The following is a 17,000-nucleotide window of genomic DNA, read 5'->3' as shown; positions in this document are numbered from 1 at the left end:
CATTTTTTACTTGAAAGGATGTTCCAGTTCTGTGGCAAGATAAGCAAAGAAGCTGACCAAGTTCAAACACCATATTGCTGCCTAATTTTCTTTCCCTTAAGTATAAAAAAACATTTCATTTGAGTAGTCAGAATTTTACATTAGTTTAATATTCACCAACAAGCTTTGATGTTTTGTTTTAGTAACAGGTAAGAGCTCACCTCTAATACGTAAGTTGGTCTTCAAAGACCACAGAAACATCTCAGTCAGGAAGAAGGACATCTGGTGACATATGGGGCCTTAGCACTGGGAAAAGAAGGAGAGAATCCTCATGAGCCAATTTATTACCCTCTACCACCAGTGAAACTGCAGGTATTTTGGAAACTAAGTGCTAGAAGAACCTAGCACTGACAATATTTTGTTGTATGTAAGCTGTTGCTTTTGACCACAATAAAATGAATAATGCATGGGAAAGAATAGGATAAGAAATAGAATATGTCTATATACACATCAGACACAGACACAAATCAACACTTCTTTAAATGTGCTGCTCTTACTAAAGTAAATAATTTTGTGCTTGATGCGTCTTATATACACATTATAATCTATTTTTACTGTATAGTTATTACCTTGACATAAGCAAAAGTGGAACCACTCTTTAAATATCCGGTTTAGATAGGAAAATTTGACTGTCAGGCCAAATTTTTTAAATGCTGTACATTGGGAAGTGTCAATATAGTCAAGAAACAGCTTTGAACACAACATCTGCAGATACTAGTTATAGTGCCAAAACCAACAAATGATGTCTTCCCAAATAAAAAAAAAGCACTTAGAATAAATCAATTAGAACTGACAAAACAACAAATGTTAAGTATATAGAATATGAGTTGAAATATTATGTACACTGGCTACTTATTAAATGTTTGCTATGTTTCTTTAAACAATCCATCTGACTATTCCCAGCAGAGGATGTTTGTGTTTCAAAGGAGAATTGGGAATATTCCAAGACACAGTACCCAGTAGACTTCCCTGAGTGATTTTCTGCAGTGGGCCATCAGATGAATGACTTCCACTACTTTCTCCAAACCCAAGGATCCACTGAAAGCTGGACTCAGCAGTGGTATTTATGCAACTTTAGGACCACTGTTAATGTGGTATTATGCTTGAACTTTTTTCTTTTTTGAAGTAGACTCTTAATTTGCTTTCCATGAGTGCCATTTAGACAGTGAATCAATTACGAGATGATTGCAGAATTTCTATCACATAGAGTACCAGACCTTTGTGTCAAGAGTGCCATGAAGAAAAACATGTGCAAGAATCTCAGGTGGCATCAAGGAAGCTATCATGGTCCCAGCAGAGCTGGGAGACCTTGAGGCATTATCACTCAAGCTAATGTGTATGTTTTGAAGTACTGCCTAATCCACTGAAATAGCACCAAGTGGAAATAGCATTTTCTTTCCACTGATCCCCAAATGTACAAAAAGTCTTGCTGACTTACTAAATCCCATAGTTCTATCAAAAAAAAAAAGGAAAGCTCACAACATCTTGGGTGAGAATGAGGTTTGAAAAAAATGCAAGGAGATTAGTAGCATGGTAGTCTGTTGAACATGGGAACCATTTTGGTATAAATATGGATGACAGCAGCCCATCTTTTTCCATATGGACTAAAGTAAATGAAGACTGTACATTATAATTTTATTTATTTTCTCTTTTTTTTCCTTCCTTACTTTAGCAAGTGAAACAAAACTTGCATTCCCCAGGGCCCATAGATCCTAGATCAGAATCTCTCACTAATAGGAAGTCATTAAATTGAGTGACCTTCTCAAAATCCTACCATGGCTTGACTTAAAAAAACCCTCACACACCTTTGAGTGGCAGATGATCTGTTCAGCTGGAGAGAAGGCACATTGACCAGAAGCAAGGTGTGGTGGGGGTGACCCTGATGGGACACCATGTGCCCACCAAAGCTGCCCTCACTCCCCTGTTGAGGGGGACAGGGGAGAGAAAATATAATGAAAGGCCTGTGGGTAAGGAAAAGGATGTGGAGAGATCACTGACTGACATGGGCAAAACAGACTTGACTTGAAGAAATCAGTTTAATTTATCACCAAACAAAACAGAGCAAGATAATGAGAAATAAAATCATATCTTAAGAACACCTTCTACCCACCACTCTCTTCTTCCTGGGCTCAACTTTACTCTTGATTTCTGTACCTGTTCCCCCCAGTTAATGGGGGCTGCAGTCACTTCATCACACTTTGCCACCCCTTCCTCCTTGAGGGGAGGACTCCATACTCCTCCCCTGCTCCAGTGTGGGTCCCTTGCACAGGGTACAGTCCTTCAGGAACAGACTGCTACAGTGTGGGCCCCTCATGGGAATATTCCTATTCCCCCATAAGGGATAGGCTGCTCTAGTGTGGGGTCACAAGTCCTGCCAGCAAACCTGCTTGAGCGTGGGTTGCTCTCTCCAGGGGGCTACAGATCCTGCCAGGAGCCCATTTCAGCATGGACTTTCTATTGGGCCACAGCCTCCTTAAGGCATCCCCCTGCTTGCGTGTGGGCTCCTTCATGGACTGCAGGTGGACCTCTGCCCCTCCGTGGACCTCCATGGGCTGTAGGGACCCAGCTGCCTTATCAAGGTCTGCACCACAGGCTGTAGGGACAGCTCAGTGCCTGGACCACCTCCTCCCCCTCCTTCTTCCCTGGCCTTGGTGTTCACAAGGTTATTCCTTGCACATATTCTCGCTCCTCTCTCTGGCTGCAATTTGCTCTTGCACTGTAATTTTTCCCCCTTCTTAAATACGTTATCCAGAGGTGTTACTGCCATCACTGATGGGCTCAGCCTTGGCCAGCGCTGGGTCTGTCCTGGAGCTGGCTGACATTGGCTCTGTTGGACATGGGGGAAGCTTCCAGCAACTTCACACAGAAGCCACCCCTGTAGACTCCCCCCCCCCCCCCTAAAATCTTACTGCACAAACTCAAAACACAAGCTAAGACTAGAAGACTTTGGTATGACAGATAACCTAACATAAATTCCCCAAATTATTCCAAAGCTCTTGTATGCAGGCTGCATGGGCATTTCCAGTTGTGTCCTCCCAAGCCTTCCCATAATACTGCTGTGTGCCTTCCCAACTGACAGATCAGAGATGACTTTCGAGTCCTTATTTTTTTCACTGTTAGACACATGGAGGGAACTTGCCAAAAAAACAGAAGTAATTTTTCAAGTGAGCACTAAATACCCAGTGTGCAAGACATGTACTTTTCAAAAATTTGTCCTCAAAAATGTGGGGAAAAAAAGTTTGTAAGAAAATGTCAAAACTCAAAGACTTCTAAAGAACAGCCCTTCAGTTCCACACTGACAAAGCAAAATTCTCACTGTACCTAAAAAGGGAGAAGAGATTTTGACAATTATTATAATCTCAAGTTTAGCTTTTTTTCTGCTCCCTTTCCTTGGACTCTGAACCCTCACTAATCAGCTAATTATTGGAATGCTTGTTACTGTTGTGCCAGTGAGAATGGACATCTGCCCAAAAATACTGCTCCAGTCTAACAAATTCTAATCTCAAATGCCTTCTGATTAGTTATACTCTACAGGGGGAAAAAAAAAAAAGAGAGAAAATTTGCTTCTGTAACAAAATATGGCATTGTAAAGTCTGAATATTTTGTTCAGAGGAATTATTCTTTCTTGTTCCTTTTGAAGGAATACATGGTAACTTTCAGAGTTATGCAACTACATCTCACCATTTCCCACATCATTATATTCCAGCACAATGGGGATGAGGATGATGACTACAAAGTGACCTTTCTGTATTTGAAAAGTACCTCTCAGAATTTACAATGTTCCTTCAACTCCGTAAGTTGGGCCCCACTATGGCCAAGAGGTAGGTAAGAAAACATAAAAATTCCTCCCATTGAGCTTTAAGGACTCCATCCTTCCCTCTTTAAAACTGATTAGAATCAGGAAAAAAATGGGATGAAATAACTCTACTGTTAAGGTAAAACTGGAATTGAATTTACCAGCTGTTCTTTTTCTGGCTCACACAATACCAACTGTGTGCTTTCACAATATCACGAACAACAGGGATATTTTAGTGGTTGCAAAAGCTTACTGACAAATGGAGATGTTTTGCAATGGTCAGCCTGTGCCAGTGTCTGTGTTGATTGTTTTAAGAAAAAAATCTTCAGTTTAGTAAATCATCCAGAAAATAACTGCCTGGCCCCTCTGAAACCTCAACAAATGCCAAAATTGATATCCAGAGTCCTTTCTGACACCTCCAATAGAGACGCTGTCATGACAAACAATTATAAACTGTGCACTGCCTGAGTGATTTGGGGCAGTGATACTGCATTTCTTCTCTTTCCATAGTTACCTGGGAGAGTGGGGTGCTTGTGAAAGGCAATGCTCAGCTCCTGAGGTGAGTGCATCCCAAGAACATGACCTCTGAAAACATACTAGGAGCAATCTAGAGCTAGAGAAAAGGAGATACTGACTACAACAGACCATCTGAATTTTGTAGTTCATGTGCCAGAAGCATGGCTTGGTGTGACAATACTGTCTGAAATGCCCCTCTAAGAGTAAACTGCAGGCTCCAGGGCAGCATTTGATGACCTATTCCATTGAAGGTGGGCCAACGTGCTCCCAGAAACACAACATTCCCAGTGAAAGAGCAATAAATAAGGGCAATCTCCTCCAAAATATTGCTGTAGTTTGGGATACACTCCTAAGGAGTGGAAACAAGGTGAAATACAAAGCCAGTCAGAAAGCAGGTCCCTCTATGCTTTGGTAAAGTTACAGAGCTGCTGCAATGGCAAGTGTACATATACTAGTAAAGGTGCTTCAGGTGTGGATTTGGGCAGATATTATAGGACAGAAGGCCCAAATAAAAGAAAATGCTGCAGAATCAATTTTCACTACTCACGTGGTATCAGAATTTCTTGGCAAATAATAAAATACCAGGAATTATTTTATAAGAACTGTCACAGAGCATCCTTTTGTGTTCTCCTATTCCATAAAATCACAGAGTCATAGAACATCCTGAGTTGAAAGGGACCTGCAAGGATCATTGAAGTCCAACTTCTGGCCCTGCACAGCACCATGCCCAAGAATCACATCATTTGCCTGAGGTATTGTCTAAACACTCCTTGAACTCAGACAGGCTTGGTGATGTGACCGCTGCTTTGGGGAGCCTGTTCCAGTGCCCAACCAGCCTCCGGGTAAAAAACCTTTTCCTAATATCCAACCTAAACTTTCCCTGACATAACTTCAGGCCATTCCCTTGGATCCTGTCACTGGTCACCAGAAAGAAGAGATCAGTGCCTGTCCCTCCTCCTCCCCTCTCAAGGAAGTCGTAACTGCAATGAGGTCTCCCCTCAGTCTCTTCTTCTCCAGGCTGAACAGACCAAGTGACCTCAGACACTCCTCATAATGCTTCCTCTCTAGGCCCTTCACCATCCTTGAGACCTTCCTTTGGACAGGTGAGGCCACCCCAGTGCAGAGCAGAGTAGAACAATCACCTCCCTTGACCAGCTGGCGATGCTTTGTCTGATGCCCACAGACAGGGTTGGCCCTCCTGGCTGCCAGGGCATGACTGACTCATATTCAACTTGCCATCAACCAGGACCACCTGGTCCCTTTTTGCAGTGCTGTTCTCCAGCAGTTCCCCAGTTTGTATGTACATCCAGGGTTGACCCATACCAGGCACAGAATCCAGATTGCTTTTATTAAAAGAAAGCGTAACCTTATTTTCTGATAAGTAGAGATTCTAATCTTCATTTTTTGCTTCGCAGTGGCAAAGTCTGAGATCAACAGAAGCTCTTCAGTGCTTTACAAACAGCATCCAGTTCAGGGTCTCATTTACAGTGAGACTGTGGTTAAGCACAAGGGTGAATTCTATTCTGTCATTCAAGATCAGATCAAAAATGCCTTGGCTACATAAAGCAAAAGACTGACCTGATCAAATTTGAATCAAATGGGTTATTAATTCTTCTGTAATGGCAACTGCAAAATTGGCTTTGGTGGTCCCCATTCTTTCCACTGGGTTGGCTCCCCCATGCCTCTGCTTCCAGATCACCACTGCAGTTTGGCACCTTCACCTTTATAAGCAGGCTTGAGCTCATCTTCTTTTTCCTCCCTTTTCTTAGATACTCTTCGAACTCAGAATCCTTCTCACCTTCTTTCTGAGCCTAGGCCAGCCCCTCCTCACAACTACCGGGACTGAAACTCCCCACCTGAGATCTTGGCTATCTTTAGTAGCATAGTGAGCTTTATCCTTATATTCATTTATTTCTCCTTTAAATCCCTTTTCCACTGAGAAAAGAAGTGTAGATTTTGCAGTATAAATGAAAATCAGATCCCCTGTCACTAAGACCAACCTCTGACTTTAAGAAATAGAAATACAGGTATGCTTCTATAAATCTATTCAGTGCATAATAATTCATACTACAATATTGGTGTATTTCCAACTAACACAAATAAAAAGTTGATAAATTATCATAAATCTGAACCTCTAGGCAAATATTTACTCTTGCTACTTTCTTCGGAATTGGATGACTCAGAATATTTTTGCCAAACACATGAATGAAGCAAATTCTTTTAATTATTCCAACTCCCCCAATCTAAATAGGAAAACTATTTTGTAGATGGGTGAACAACACTCAAGAGCTGTATCGAAATACACAGTGAAACTTCTATTGTAAGAAAGGCCTAAGTATGGCTTGCAGAATAATCATGGAAAGGAAATACATTATCTGATAACTCGAGAATTCTGGCATGAAAATTATACACTGTAAATTTATTCCCATATGCTGTGAAGTTGTATCATGTTCCATTGAATTATTTTTTTGTGAAGTTTGTTTTATTGTTTTCTGGGTCTGCAAATAATCCTTTTTTTTTTTTGCAATGACAATTGTATTTACTGAGTTTTCATACTTTAGGTTATTTACATATTTACTAATGAAATATACATATAACTCCTTAAGAACATTAAGACTATTTGTCACATAGTAAGAACATTGAAAATCTGTAAATGCTGTAAAACAGAACAAACATTTTATCTCCAGTTGATATCAATTAAAATTATTTCTTGCGTAATTGGCAAAAAAGCCACAAGGGCCATTATTCAGAATGGGAATTGTTGGATGAGACAGTTGTCCAGTTCATCCTCTGAGCTCTGAACTAAAAACTCTGTCTACTAGATAGAGTGTGCTGAAGTTCAAGGACACATGGAGAAATACTACAGAAAATTTATTTGGGGGTAACTTGTTGCGACTAAATTGCTTGTTCATGTGTCAAAACTGAAGGCACAGTTTCTGCCGAGTTGTCACCCAAGTAGGTGATGACAGGGTCAGAAACTGAATTCTCCTGCCACACTACTGTTGTTCTCACCTTCAGAAACACACTTCCAATAAATGTTATTGGTGTTTCGAAAGACAGCTATTGATTAACTGAACAGATAATAAGATTAACAACGTTTAAGCAGAATTAATTTGAGGGAGGTAATGCCATTTGTCAAGAAGACACTTAAGTTTATGTATCAGCCACACCTCTGACAACACCAATGAGGCTAGGAACCATTCTCCAATTGATACTGCAGGCAAGTATTACAATCTATAACAACTCTCAGACAGAGTGGGTGTGAAAAGTTAAGAAGGTCACAGAAAATAGATATAATTGACCTGCGTTTTTACTTCACAGAGTGAAAAGTTCATATACACATTTTGATAAAGACCCTGAAGGTCTTTATATAAACCAGATAGCAGATAAGTGATCCAAACTATAGATATCCAGTACTGACACATGACATAAGGCAATTACAGAAGTACTAAATGTCAAGCTGTTCTTCGACATTCTTTTAGATAGTGATTTCTGTTGTAAATAAACCAATTTTTCAATACTAAAGGTCAGTAGGTCATAAAATTAAGGTGGTAACAGTTATTTCTTACTGTCAGCCAAAGGAGAAGGAAACAAAATCTCTCTTTTTTCAAGCTAAGCAGAAAGGAGGTAGAAGGACCTGCAAATAACCCAAGCACAGGAAAAGTCCTTGTTCTGCTGCCCTACCATTGTTGCGACTCCTGTTTGCAAAGAAGGAGGTTTATATTGGTTAAACTCAGAACACCAGTTCACATTGGAAATTCATGGTGTAAATGAGTGGGTTTACAGCAGTACTACTGACAGTAGATCTGAATTGTTTCCTTCTATTTATGCCTCTATGCATAGGCATCTTAGTTCATCAGCTGCCTTGCAGCATGGGCTGCTACTATTAAATAAACAGTGACCAGAACAACAGTTAAGTACAAAGCAATGGGTTAGCCACAATTCAATCTGAATTTTAACTATACTTGCACCTAAGCAAATAAGATTCTTCTATATTTTTATGCAGTGCTTCAGATTTATCTATCACACAACTAACCAGATCTGTATGGATGTCACTTAACTCAAAGAGCAGCACTAAAAATACAGCATGAACATCTATTTAGTTTTCCATTTGTTTATGTGCTGTACCAACAAATTTCTCACTGAACTGTACAGCTCTCACCTTTACCATTTCACACACTTCATGTTCACTGAGTGTGTATTTAAAGAATTTTCAAAAGAATGTTCATAAACATATTGAATTAATTAAAAAATCTTGCAAATTTGCAAGCTGTTTTTAAAAACAGAAATGTATTTCTGAGTATATGGTATGAGTTGAATAAACTTATTAGAACAAACAGATTATTTTTAGATCTACAATATCTTTAAATGTATTTTTTGCATTCTTTCCTAGAATGTTCTGTTATTTAAAAAATTTTCAGAAGCTATTTTACGTTGACCTAATTTGTTTAGATGCAGGCAATAAATTAGGCAAGCAACAAATTAAGCTTCACTAATACTTGAAAATCACCTTTGAATAGCCTTTTGCAAGGCTCATTGAGATTCTGGTTTGAGAGCATTTATTTTTAATTTTTTTTTCAGCTATACTTGAATTCTAGTTAATCCAGTGAGACTTGTATCTTGGTTTTTTCAATGTAATAGTAAAAAAACTACAATGGCTGTGTGTCAGACTTCCTTTTAAGAAAGATTTGATTGCAAACACAAACAAAAAGCTTTTCTTCTTTTGTACTCCTTTATGATCTTCAAACAAGTTTCTATGAAAAGGACTAATATTTTTTCAATTTTAAGCCATACTCACCTTTGCAGTTAGGAAAGACAAAAAAAATGAAAATTTCACGTTACAATAATTAATTCCTGATTGTGATGTTACAGTACAGTTTATGTTGTGTTCTAATTATGCAGATATGCATTAGGGAAAACAACTTTGAAGGAAGAAACGCATTCGTTTAAACATTTTCATAATTACATTTGAAACTGTTGAGCAGTGGGGTCATATACAAAACCAAAATATACACAGATTTTTATACTGAACTACAAACTGCTCTACTACTCTTAAGAAAACCATGAGAAATACCTGTTCTATAAGTACAGCTAGTTTCAGAAATCTGCCTTATTAAAAATGCAAACAAAATAGGTCTAAAATGGTCAAAAGCTCAGATCAGCTTCATTCTACTTCTTATGTGAGCAGAGTAAGACCAGCTGTCAGTAAGATCCCTGCAATTGTCTTTGACCAGTGTTTAAAACAGTTTTGGTCTCAAACCTGTCCTACAACAGAACAACAACAGATTTACTAACTTCCAGTACTACTGCTATACATTTGAGTATCCACAGTAAAGAGAAATTGTTTTAGGATCTGCAAGAAATCACATAGATAATGGATAGCATCCAACATTTCTTAAGGAAAACTTCTCTTGCTAACAATACTATCACCACTGGATAAACATTGCTAGGTGCCACTTCATGATTAGCTTCATCTGCCTGAAAAAGTGGAATATTACAGCATCTTCATTTGATATACTAGATATTGATACTGATGAAGAAGTAATTGCATCCACCAATCTCAGTTTCATGTATGCAAGTGCTCTAACTTCTGGTTGGTATGAATGAGTTGGCACTTCTTAGCTTCTGTAAAAGAATGCAGTGATGGGATTTATATGTATTATATATTAAACGAAAACTGAAATGAAAATGGACTTTTAGACAACTCCTAATACTCAGAAACAACCAGGTAGCTTGCAGCATCTTCCCAACATGCAGCCAAACTATGGAGAGAAATGTGAATTGGTTCTCCATAGAAACGGTCATCTTTTTTCTTTTTTTTTAGATAACACTGGTGATATGTTCTCTGGCTTCAGGCTTACTGTCTTACTTGTCTAGTTGAATATTGAGGGTGTTTTTCTAGTGGACAGATTTGAAAGAGCCAAGATTCACTCAATCAAAAAATGTGTATCCTTACTATCTTTAGCCACCAGTTAGCATGTCCAGTATATCTGTTCATCTACCCTTTCTTTTCATATTAATGCTTATTAGCTCTACTTCCATCATTAAGCAATGGATTTATGGACTTATTGGAAAAAAAAATACTACAAAGTAGCTCTTGCTAATACAAGAAATATTTCCTGAAAGAATCAATCCTGTTAAAATTATAAAGTATAATAAGAGAAGGTGTAATTAGCTTACTAAAGTATACGATTAGGTAGACCTGGTTCTACTTTTATAACACCAGTTGTGAACTCAACCAATGATTTACAACAGCTACTCAAATATGATACCAGCAGAAAAATCCATCTAGCTAAGTTTCTAAGAGTTTATAACTTAAAATGGGATCCTGTTATCATTCAGCTCAGAGGAAAAACTACTACTGGGTCAATTGGTCCAAGCTATGAGAGAGCAGAGTGTGTACACCAATATTTTGCTCCAAATTATAATACTATTATGATTGGCATGAGACTAATGCCAAACACACTTATCAGATTAGGGCTAAAGTTTGCTGGGCAAACATCATAAACTGTTGCATTACAGATCTCCTTAGTACCTGGCTATATTGTTTTCATAGGTCTGAGTTAAAAATCTCCTTGAAAATCTATGAACAAGTACTTTCAAAATGACATGACATAACCTTCAATGCCTAATACCTTCACAGCACTCACATGCTTCCAGTTTCCTGTGCATTCATTCAGAAGGTCCAAATTTTAAAGAGAAAGAACAGAATATCCAATATCCAATCATTCACAATATCCAATTATTCAGTCCACACCAAAGAAAGATGTTTTACTTTTGCTTAGATTCTACTCTCAAATTAGAAAACAAATTACTTGAATCTGAACCAAACAGTACAAGCACTAAAGAAAAAATGTACACCTTTTAACAGTGAAAAGAAACACAAACAAATGAGTATCGTATAAAATCTTGGAAGAATTAGAATTAAATTAGTTATACAACAATGGATGTCGGCTTCACAAAGCACACCCACTGATGCTGAAATTTATACTACTTAAATATAGATGCAAATACTCAATTCCCAAGTTGATAGTGAATATGACATTAGGAAGATTCACTGATTTTAATTCCACCTGTTCTTGCAACGTAAGAACTGTCCTTTGAGAAGAAAGGTCCTCACAATCTCAGAAAAGATATCCAAGTGCTGTATATGTATAACTGGAGGCACAGTACCTGCAGCCCTTCACATAAATATACTACTATGAGCATTATCAACTTATACTGGTGCAATAAAGATGTGGACACTTATGCCTGAAGGGATATTTTGCTACCCTTTTTAAGGCTTAGAAGGCTATATAGCTTAAGAAGCTCCCGAAGAAGACTTTGATCCCTTTCCTTTCTGAGCTCTGTGCCAGTTCCTTCAGCTGTCAACCAACACTTTACTAGAGAAGGTCTTTGGAAGTCTGGGCAGCTTTCAAAAGCAGCTGGAAATCAGAAATCCTTAACTCTAATTTGAAAATCAGTGCAAAGATGTATCAACTTCTCTGGGAGGAGTATTTTCAGAATCACTATCCCCATGGGCTGAATTTAACAAAGACTTGCAGGTGGCAGATTTCTTTGCTGAGTGCTCGTGATCATTCCTGGGCATGGAACTGAGATGTACTGCTTTGTACTGTGTTCCATTTGTGAAATGTAATGGTTTTTATTCAGTCTTAGGAACTGATTCCATAACAGCAGAATTTTCTCTTGAAAATCTTTCTATTTCCATTCTCTTCCGCTCACCTTGCACCAGTGTCCCAGGTCAAAAGTGCAGGCTTTAAATTTGTATTCCTAGGACAAATGTTCTAGGAATACAAATACAAAACCCGTTCCCTACTCTGCTGCCTGCACATCCTTACTGCAAAGACATAGCACTTTTAAGTTTGCTAGTGAATGAAGAATCATGATTTTAGAGAAAAAAACCCCAACTTTATTGTACTCAGTTTTATTTTTAAATCTTTACTAGCAATGGCAGAAATTTGCAAACTGCATCTATTTTACTATTCTTGCTGCAAATACATGAACTGGGGTTATAATGAATGAATCTATTTCTAAACAAGACAGGAATATTGCAGCAAGTGCTATAAAATGTAGATGCTTATCTCTGCCATTAACTAGGTAAGAGACCAGCCCATCTTTTCACTGGCATGGGGTCCATGTATATTTTCTTTTGGTTTTACAGTAACAATTATGAAATGTAATAATTTTGCTGCTTGGAATCATTCCACCTTCTCTCAATCCCCTTTAGTTATCTGCATCTTAACCCTCTGAATTCCAAGAATAGGAATGTAAATTAAAGAGGAAGTTAGGTAATTCTAGGAAACATAAAATGATTCCTCGTTAAATCTAGAAATACTTAGCGTTAAGTAAATTGGTTTTAAGGAAAGAGAGCTCCTTGGTGCAGAAGCACCCTCTAATGGCTGGCTCCTGACTGCTCTGAATAACAACTGGAAAAGCAATTTAATAGCTCCCTTAAAAAGCAAGGGAAACTGCTAAGATACAAAAAAAAAAAAAAAGAAATGTGAATATACATATGCACACACACATATACATATTTCACATACATTCTCTGTTGTATATCCCCAACACAGAAAAGGAGCACCATGAATCTGATAAACTTTTTTAATTAGAGCCTGTATTTCCTTTTAAAACAATATTCTCAATTTAGCAGATGAAATAGCTTTTTATGTTTTCCCAGGTTCCAACCATTCTTCAAAATTTCAAGATAAACAGAAACTGAATTTCCTCTCTTATCTCAATTAACTTTTACAAAAGAAAACTAGTCGAAAAAGGCTTTAAGAAAAATGCTATATTAAGTCCAGATCTTACAATAATTTAGGCTGGAAGGAACGTGGAAGTAGTTGGGTCGAATCCCCTGCTTAAGTTGGCCAGTTCTGAAGTTACATCCCAATAGTAAAATATATTAGGAGAAACAAATTCCTTTTGGTGCCTAAGTTGTACTGGAAATGTAAACCATTTCTGCTGTCAAAATATATGCCTTAATAGTTTTTTTCCCCCTTCTATTCTATGGCTTTGCAGATTTTTTTTCCTGAAAATATCCAAAATTTGCTCATATAACTGCATTATTTTACCTCCACATTAAAAGGTGTACTTAGTGTACAGTCCTTTATTATTAACTCTTAAGTATAATATCTCAGTGTTCATACAAAGCCAGTGGCAGATAGAGCAGTTAATAACATGAAAGTAATGAGGCTAACCGACCAACTTGCTTCCCAACATCACTTTTCAAATCTCTTTGGGCTAAATTTTCAGTGTGGGGAATTAGCCATAGAAATCCCATTAACATTAATGAATGTTCCATGGTTAACTCCCCATGCTCTGTGCTGAAGATTTACCCCTATATCTCTAAAATAAATATGTGCAGATGCCAAAACTCTTTTTATAGACCCTGAAGAAATTAAGGACTCTATTCTCAAATAATTGACTTATGCACATATATCTTCTCCCCCCATGGATCATCTTCTACATATCAGAATGGGTGTAATGTCTGCATTATTCTCATTGAACAGATTATCCAAAGTGCATGTTTACTACATAAAGGGATGAGTTTAGTTAATTGTATATTTTACAAAATACATTGAATTGGATTTTTCTCATCATTAAATACACAATGCACTGGTTCAACAGTATTCAGTATAATTAAGAACAGCATGTATTTGTACTTATATTTCTGAAGAAAATACAGTATTTAGGAAAGTCAATAGTCTGAAAGAATTGGAAATTATCCTACATCCCTACCAAAAGCCAAAACACAACTGGGGCAACAGAAGTCTCTGCAAGCAGTGGCTGAGGCACTGTGTAAAGATGGTGAGGGATGTTTGTTACATAGACTGTGAAAATATAAAGGTGGGAAGGGCTTCTATGCACAAAACCAGCAACTGCCCTCCGTTTTTGAAAAGTGTGGGGGGGACACATATTGTCAACATTTTTTCAACTCCCATTTGCAATTTTTACCATTTTAATTTAGAAGCCTACTTGACCAGTTGAGCTCACCATTTCAATCTCCACAACAGCTTTAAAAAAAAAGTGCCCAAACAACTTCTATGCCAAAATTATACTTTGCTTTGGCAAAGCACTAAAATTCATGTTTATAAAACACTGGGCTTCACTGGTATTAAAGTACATGCATAAATGCTTTATTTACCTGAGAGCTACAACTGCTCATAAAGACAACACAGTGTTGACCTTTTATTATACTGAGACTCTTTCAGGCCTCTGATGCATCTCAATCCATTAAGTCAATGAACTGCTTCAAATCATATTCACTTCCTAAAATCTGAGAAATAAATCTTCAGTGACACTCTTTTCATACCTGAAGATTTGCCTTACCTTCCTTAAAATTACTCTTCCTGGCAATCAGACAAGAATATGTCAGGCATAATACCTAATTGTATGCATCTTCCATAGAAATTTAGTTTGTTGGGAGCCCTAGTTTGTTGGATTCCCTAGTTTGTTGGTGTTAGCACCACAACCTCAAAGAGGACAGCATACTTTCTCCTTGAATAAAGAATTAAAAAATAATTTACATGGAGCCTGTACAAAGTGTTTTATCTGAAAATAACACACCAGTTAAATGAAGATAGAAGAACCCCCCGAAATTATCCAGTGAAACCATATTTGAGAAAATTCACTCAGAAAAATACAATCCTTCTGGTTGCATCTGGAGCTGAAGATGGCACATGTAGATAGAAATTCTTTTAGCTTATGAGCAGACTCTTAAAATCACTTCTAGATCAAAGATTAAATGTATAGTCCTCCTAAGAATATCGAACTATGCGACCATAAACCAATCATCTTTCAATAGCAACACATTTAGACAGATTCCCTCTTTCTATTGAAAGGTCTTTCATACAAGTCTTTCATAGCCAAGATAAAAAAGGGAATTTTCCTGGTAGCATTCTTCACAAAAATGCTTTCAGCTAGAACTGGGAAATCTGGAATGAGGTAAGGTCAGACTGGTGGGGGTGGGGAGGAGAATCAGTCATGTAAACAGGTTTTATATTGCATTTATTACAAACTCCCCTTATTTTCAGTTGCTTCTTTGGAAATTAGCACAACCATGACTGGATTAATTCTCTGTGGGTTTCCCTCTGTACTATTATTGAGCAGTCATGGGAAAACTCAGCCAAATGAGTATGGCTCTAGTGGAGCCATACATCTATGAGGAAGGGCAATCACCAGAACACAGGGTTTGTCTAAAAAAAGACATTCAAACAGATAGGGCACTTAAGCTGACCTCCCCAAAATGATGTCCTCATACTTTAATTGAGCTGACTTTTTCATGTTTTATGTCACTCTAAATGAAAAGGAACAATTTTATAGAGAATGTTTGTTGGTTTTTCTGGTTTTACAGACACATTCCTACCTATTCTTCAAGCAGTCTTACTGCACTTCAGTCCCTCACTGCACTGCTTCACATCTAAGCAGGTCCTGTATTCATACCTACGCAGGCTCCAAGCCTATGAAGCTGAAACCAGGAATGTCTCCTTTCAGTACAATGAGAAACACAGACATTACAGTAGCCATGTCTTTCTCATACCTTCAGATCATGAGAAAACAAAAGGCAAAGACTTTGGTGTGCCTACAGCCACGTCCAGCGTTTCCTCCCCAGTGGTTCACAGTTGGTGTTCCCTTTCCACTGCTGCATCCCCAGAGATGGATGCCATCCTGGTAAACAGCAGCAGTGTTTTCTCTGGTTTTTTTTGTCCAGAGATTTTCTGAACACAGTCTTCAATATCTCCTGGGAATATGCCTCTAGACATACTCCAGCATCAAGACAGATTGCTGAGATTTATTCACAGTGACTAAATTGCTGACATCTGTTCTCCTCTGACCCACTCCCCTTGGCAGTATCAGCTGGAAGACTTAAATACATTTGTCCATACTCCATGCTGTCTGCTTGTGACATCCTATAAAATATTTTTTCCCATCAGAATTTATGTTTGTATAGGGTAATGGAAGAATGGGAAAGAGGGTAGGTACTTTTGCCTTCCCACTACCACTTAAATGTATTGAGCACTCTATTTATGAAATATCCCCTCTGCTGTTGCATTTCACAGCAGCCTCCTCCCTAAAAGCATCAGAAATTTCCACAACAGTCCCAACACCTGTTTCTCAATATTCAACTAGTTTGCAACTGAGTGAGCTTTCAGATGGGAATGGCAAAACGCCTGTTGGCACTGCTAGGAACTCTCCTGTCTACCTCACTCGCTGGAGTGAGTTCAGAGATGGTCAGCGGCCTGGGTTACACTGAATTTTTGCTTCCACCACTCGTCATCCCAGCCGTGCACCATTACACTACTTCCCCACATATACCAGCACCAGCTGATCTATCCCTAAAGCAGTGCTCCACCAAACAAAGTGGCTTTGGACAAACGTCCCCGGGAAGGAACTGCTCACGTCACGGCCCCGCTCCTCCTCCTTCAGTAGCTGTATGGCCACGGCTTCAGAAGTTCTATGAAATCACGGAGCCAAAACCATCTCTCTACATGGCTACACATGCACGTGCACAGTCTTATTTCCATTAATGATTATCACGATCTACAACATACCTTCTGTGCTGCCTTACAGCAGTACCAAATGGAATGGCAAAATTAATGGATAGGGGAGATGAACCATAACTTTCCCAGCTTCATTCTCAATACTAATA

General features: G+C 38.3%; 1 protein-coding gene across 2 annotated transcripts in view; it reads right to left on the bottom strand.

The window, feature by feature from the left end:
- Positions 1 to 17,000, bottom strand: part of WDPCP (WD repeat containing planar cell polarity effector) — a 145,018-nt gene that overhangs the window by 102,920 nt on the left and 25,098 nt on the right. For both annotated transcript variants that reach the window (XM_008929042.2, XM_018084452.1), the window contains exon 2: positions 201 to 285. In XM_008929042.2, coding sequence (XP_008927290.2) covers positions 201 to 261 — 61 coding nt within the window. In that variant the 5' untranslated portion in view covers positions 262 to 285. The remainder of the gene's footprint in view (positions 1 to 200; positions 286 to 17,000) is intronic.

Source organism: Manacus vitellinus, unplaced genomic scaffold (genome assembly GCF_001715985.3).
Source record: "Manacus vitellinus isolate BGI_N305 unplaced genomic scaffold, ASM171598v3 scaffold_70_pilon, whole genome shotgun sequence".
NCBI lineage: Eukaryota > Metazoa > Chordata > Aves > Passeriformes > Pipridae > Manacus > Manacus vitellinus.
This window is presented reverse-complemented; position numbering and strand designations above follow the sequence as displayed.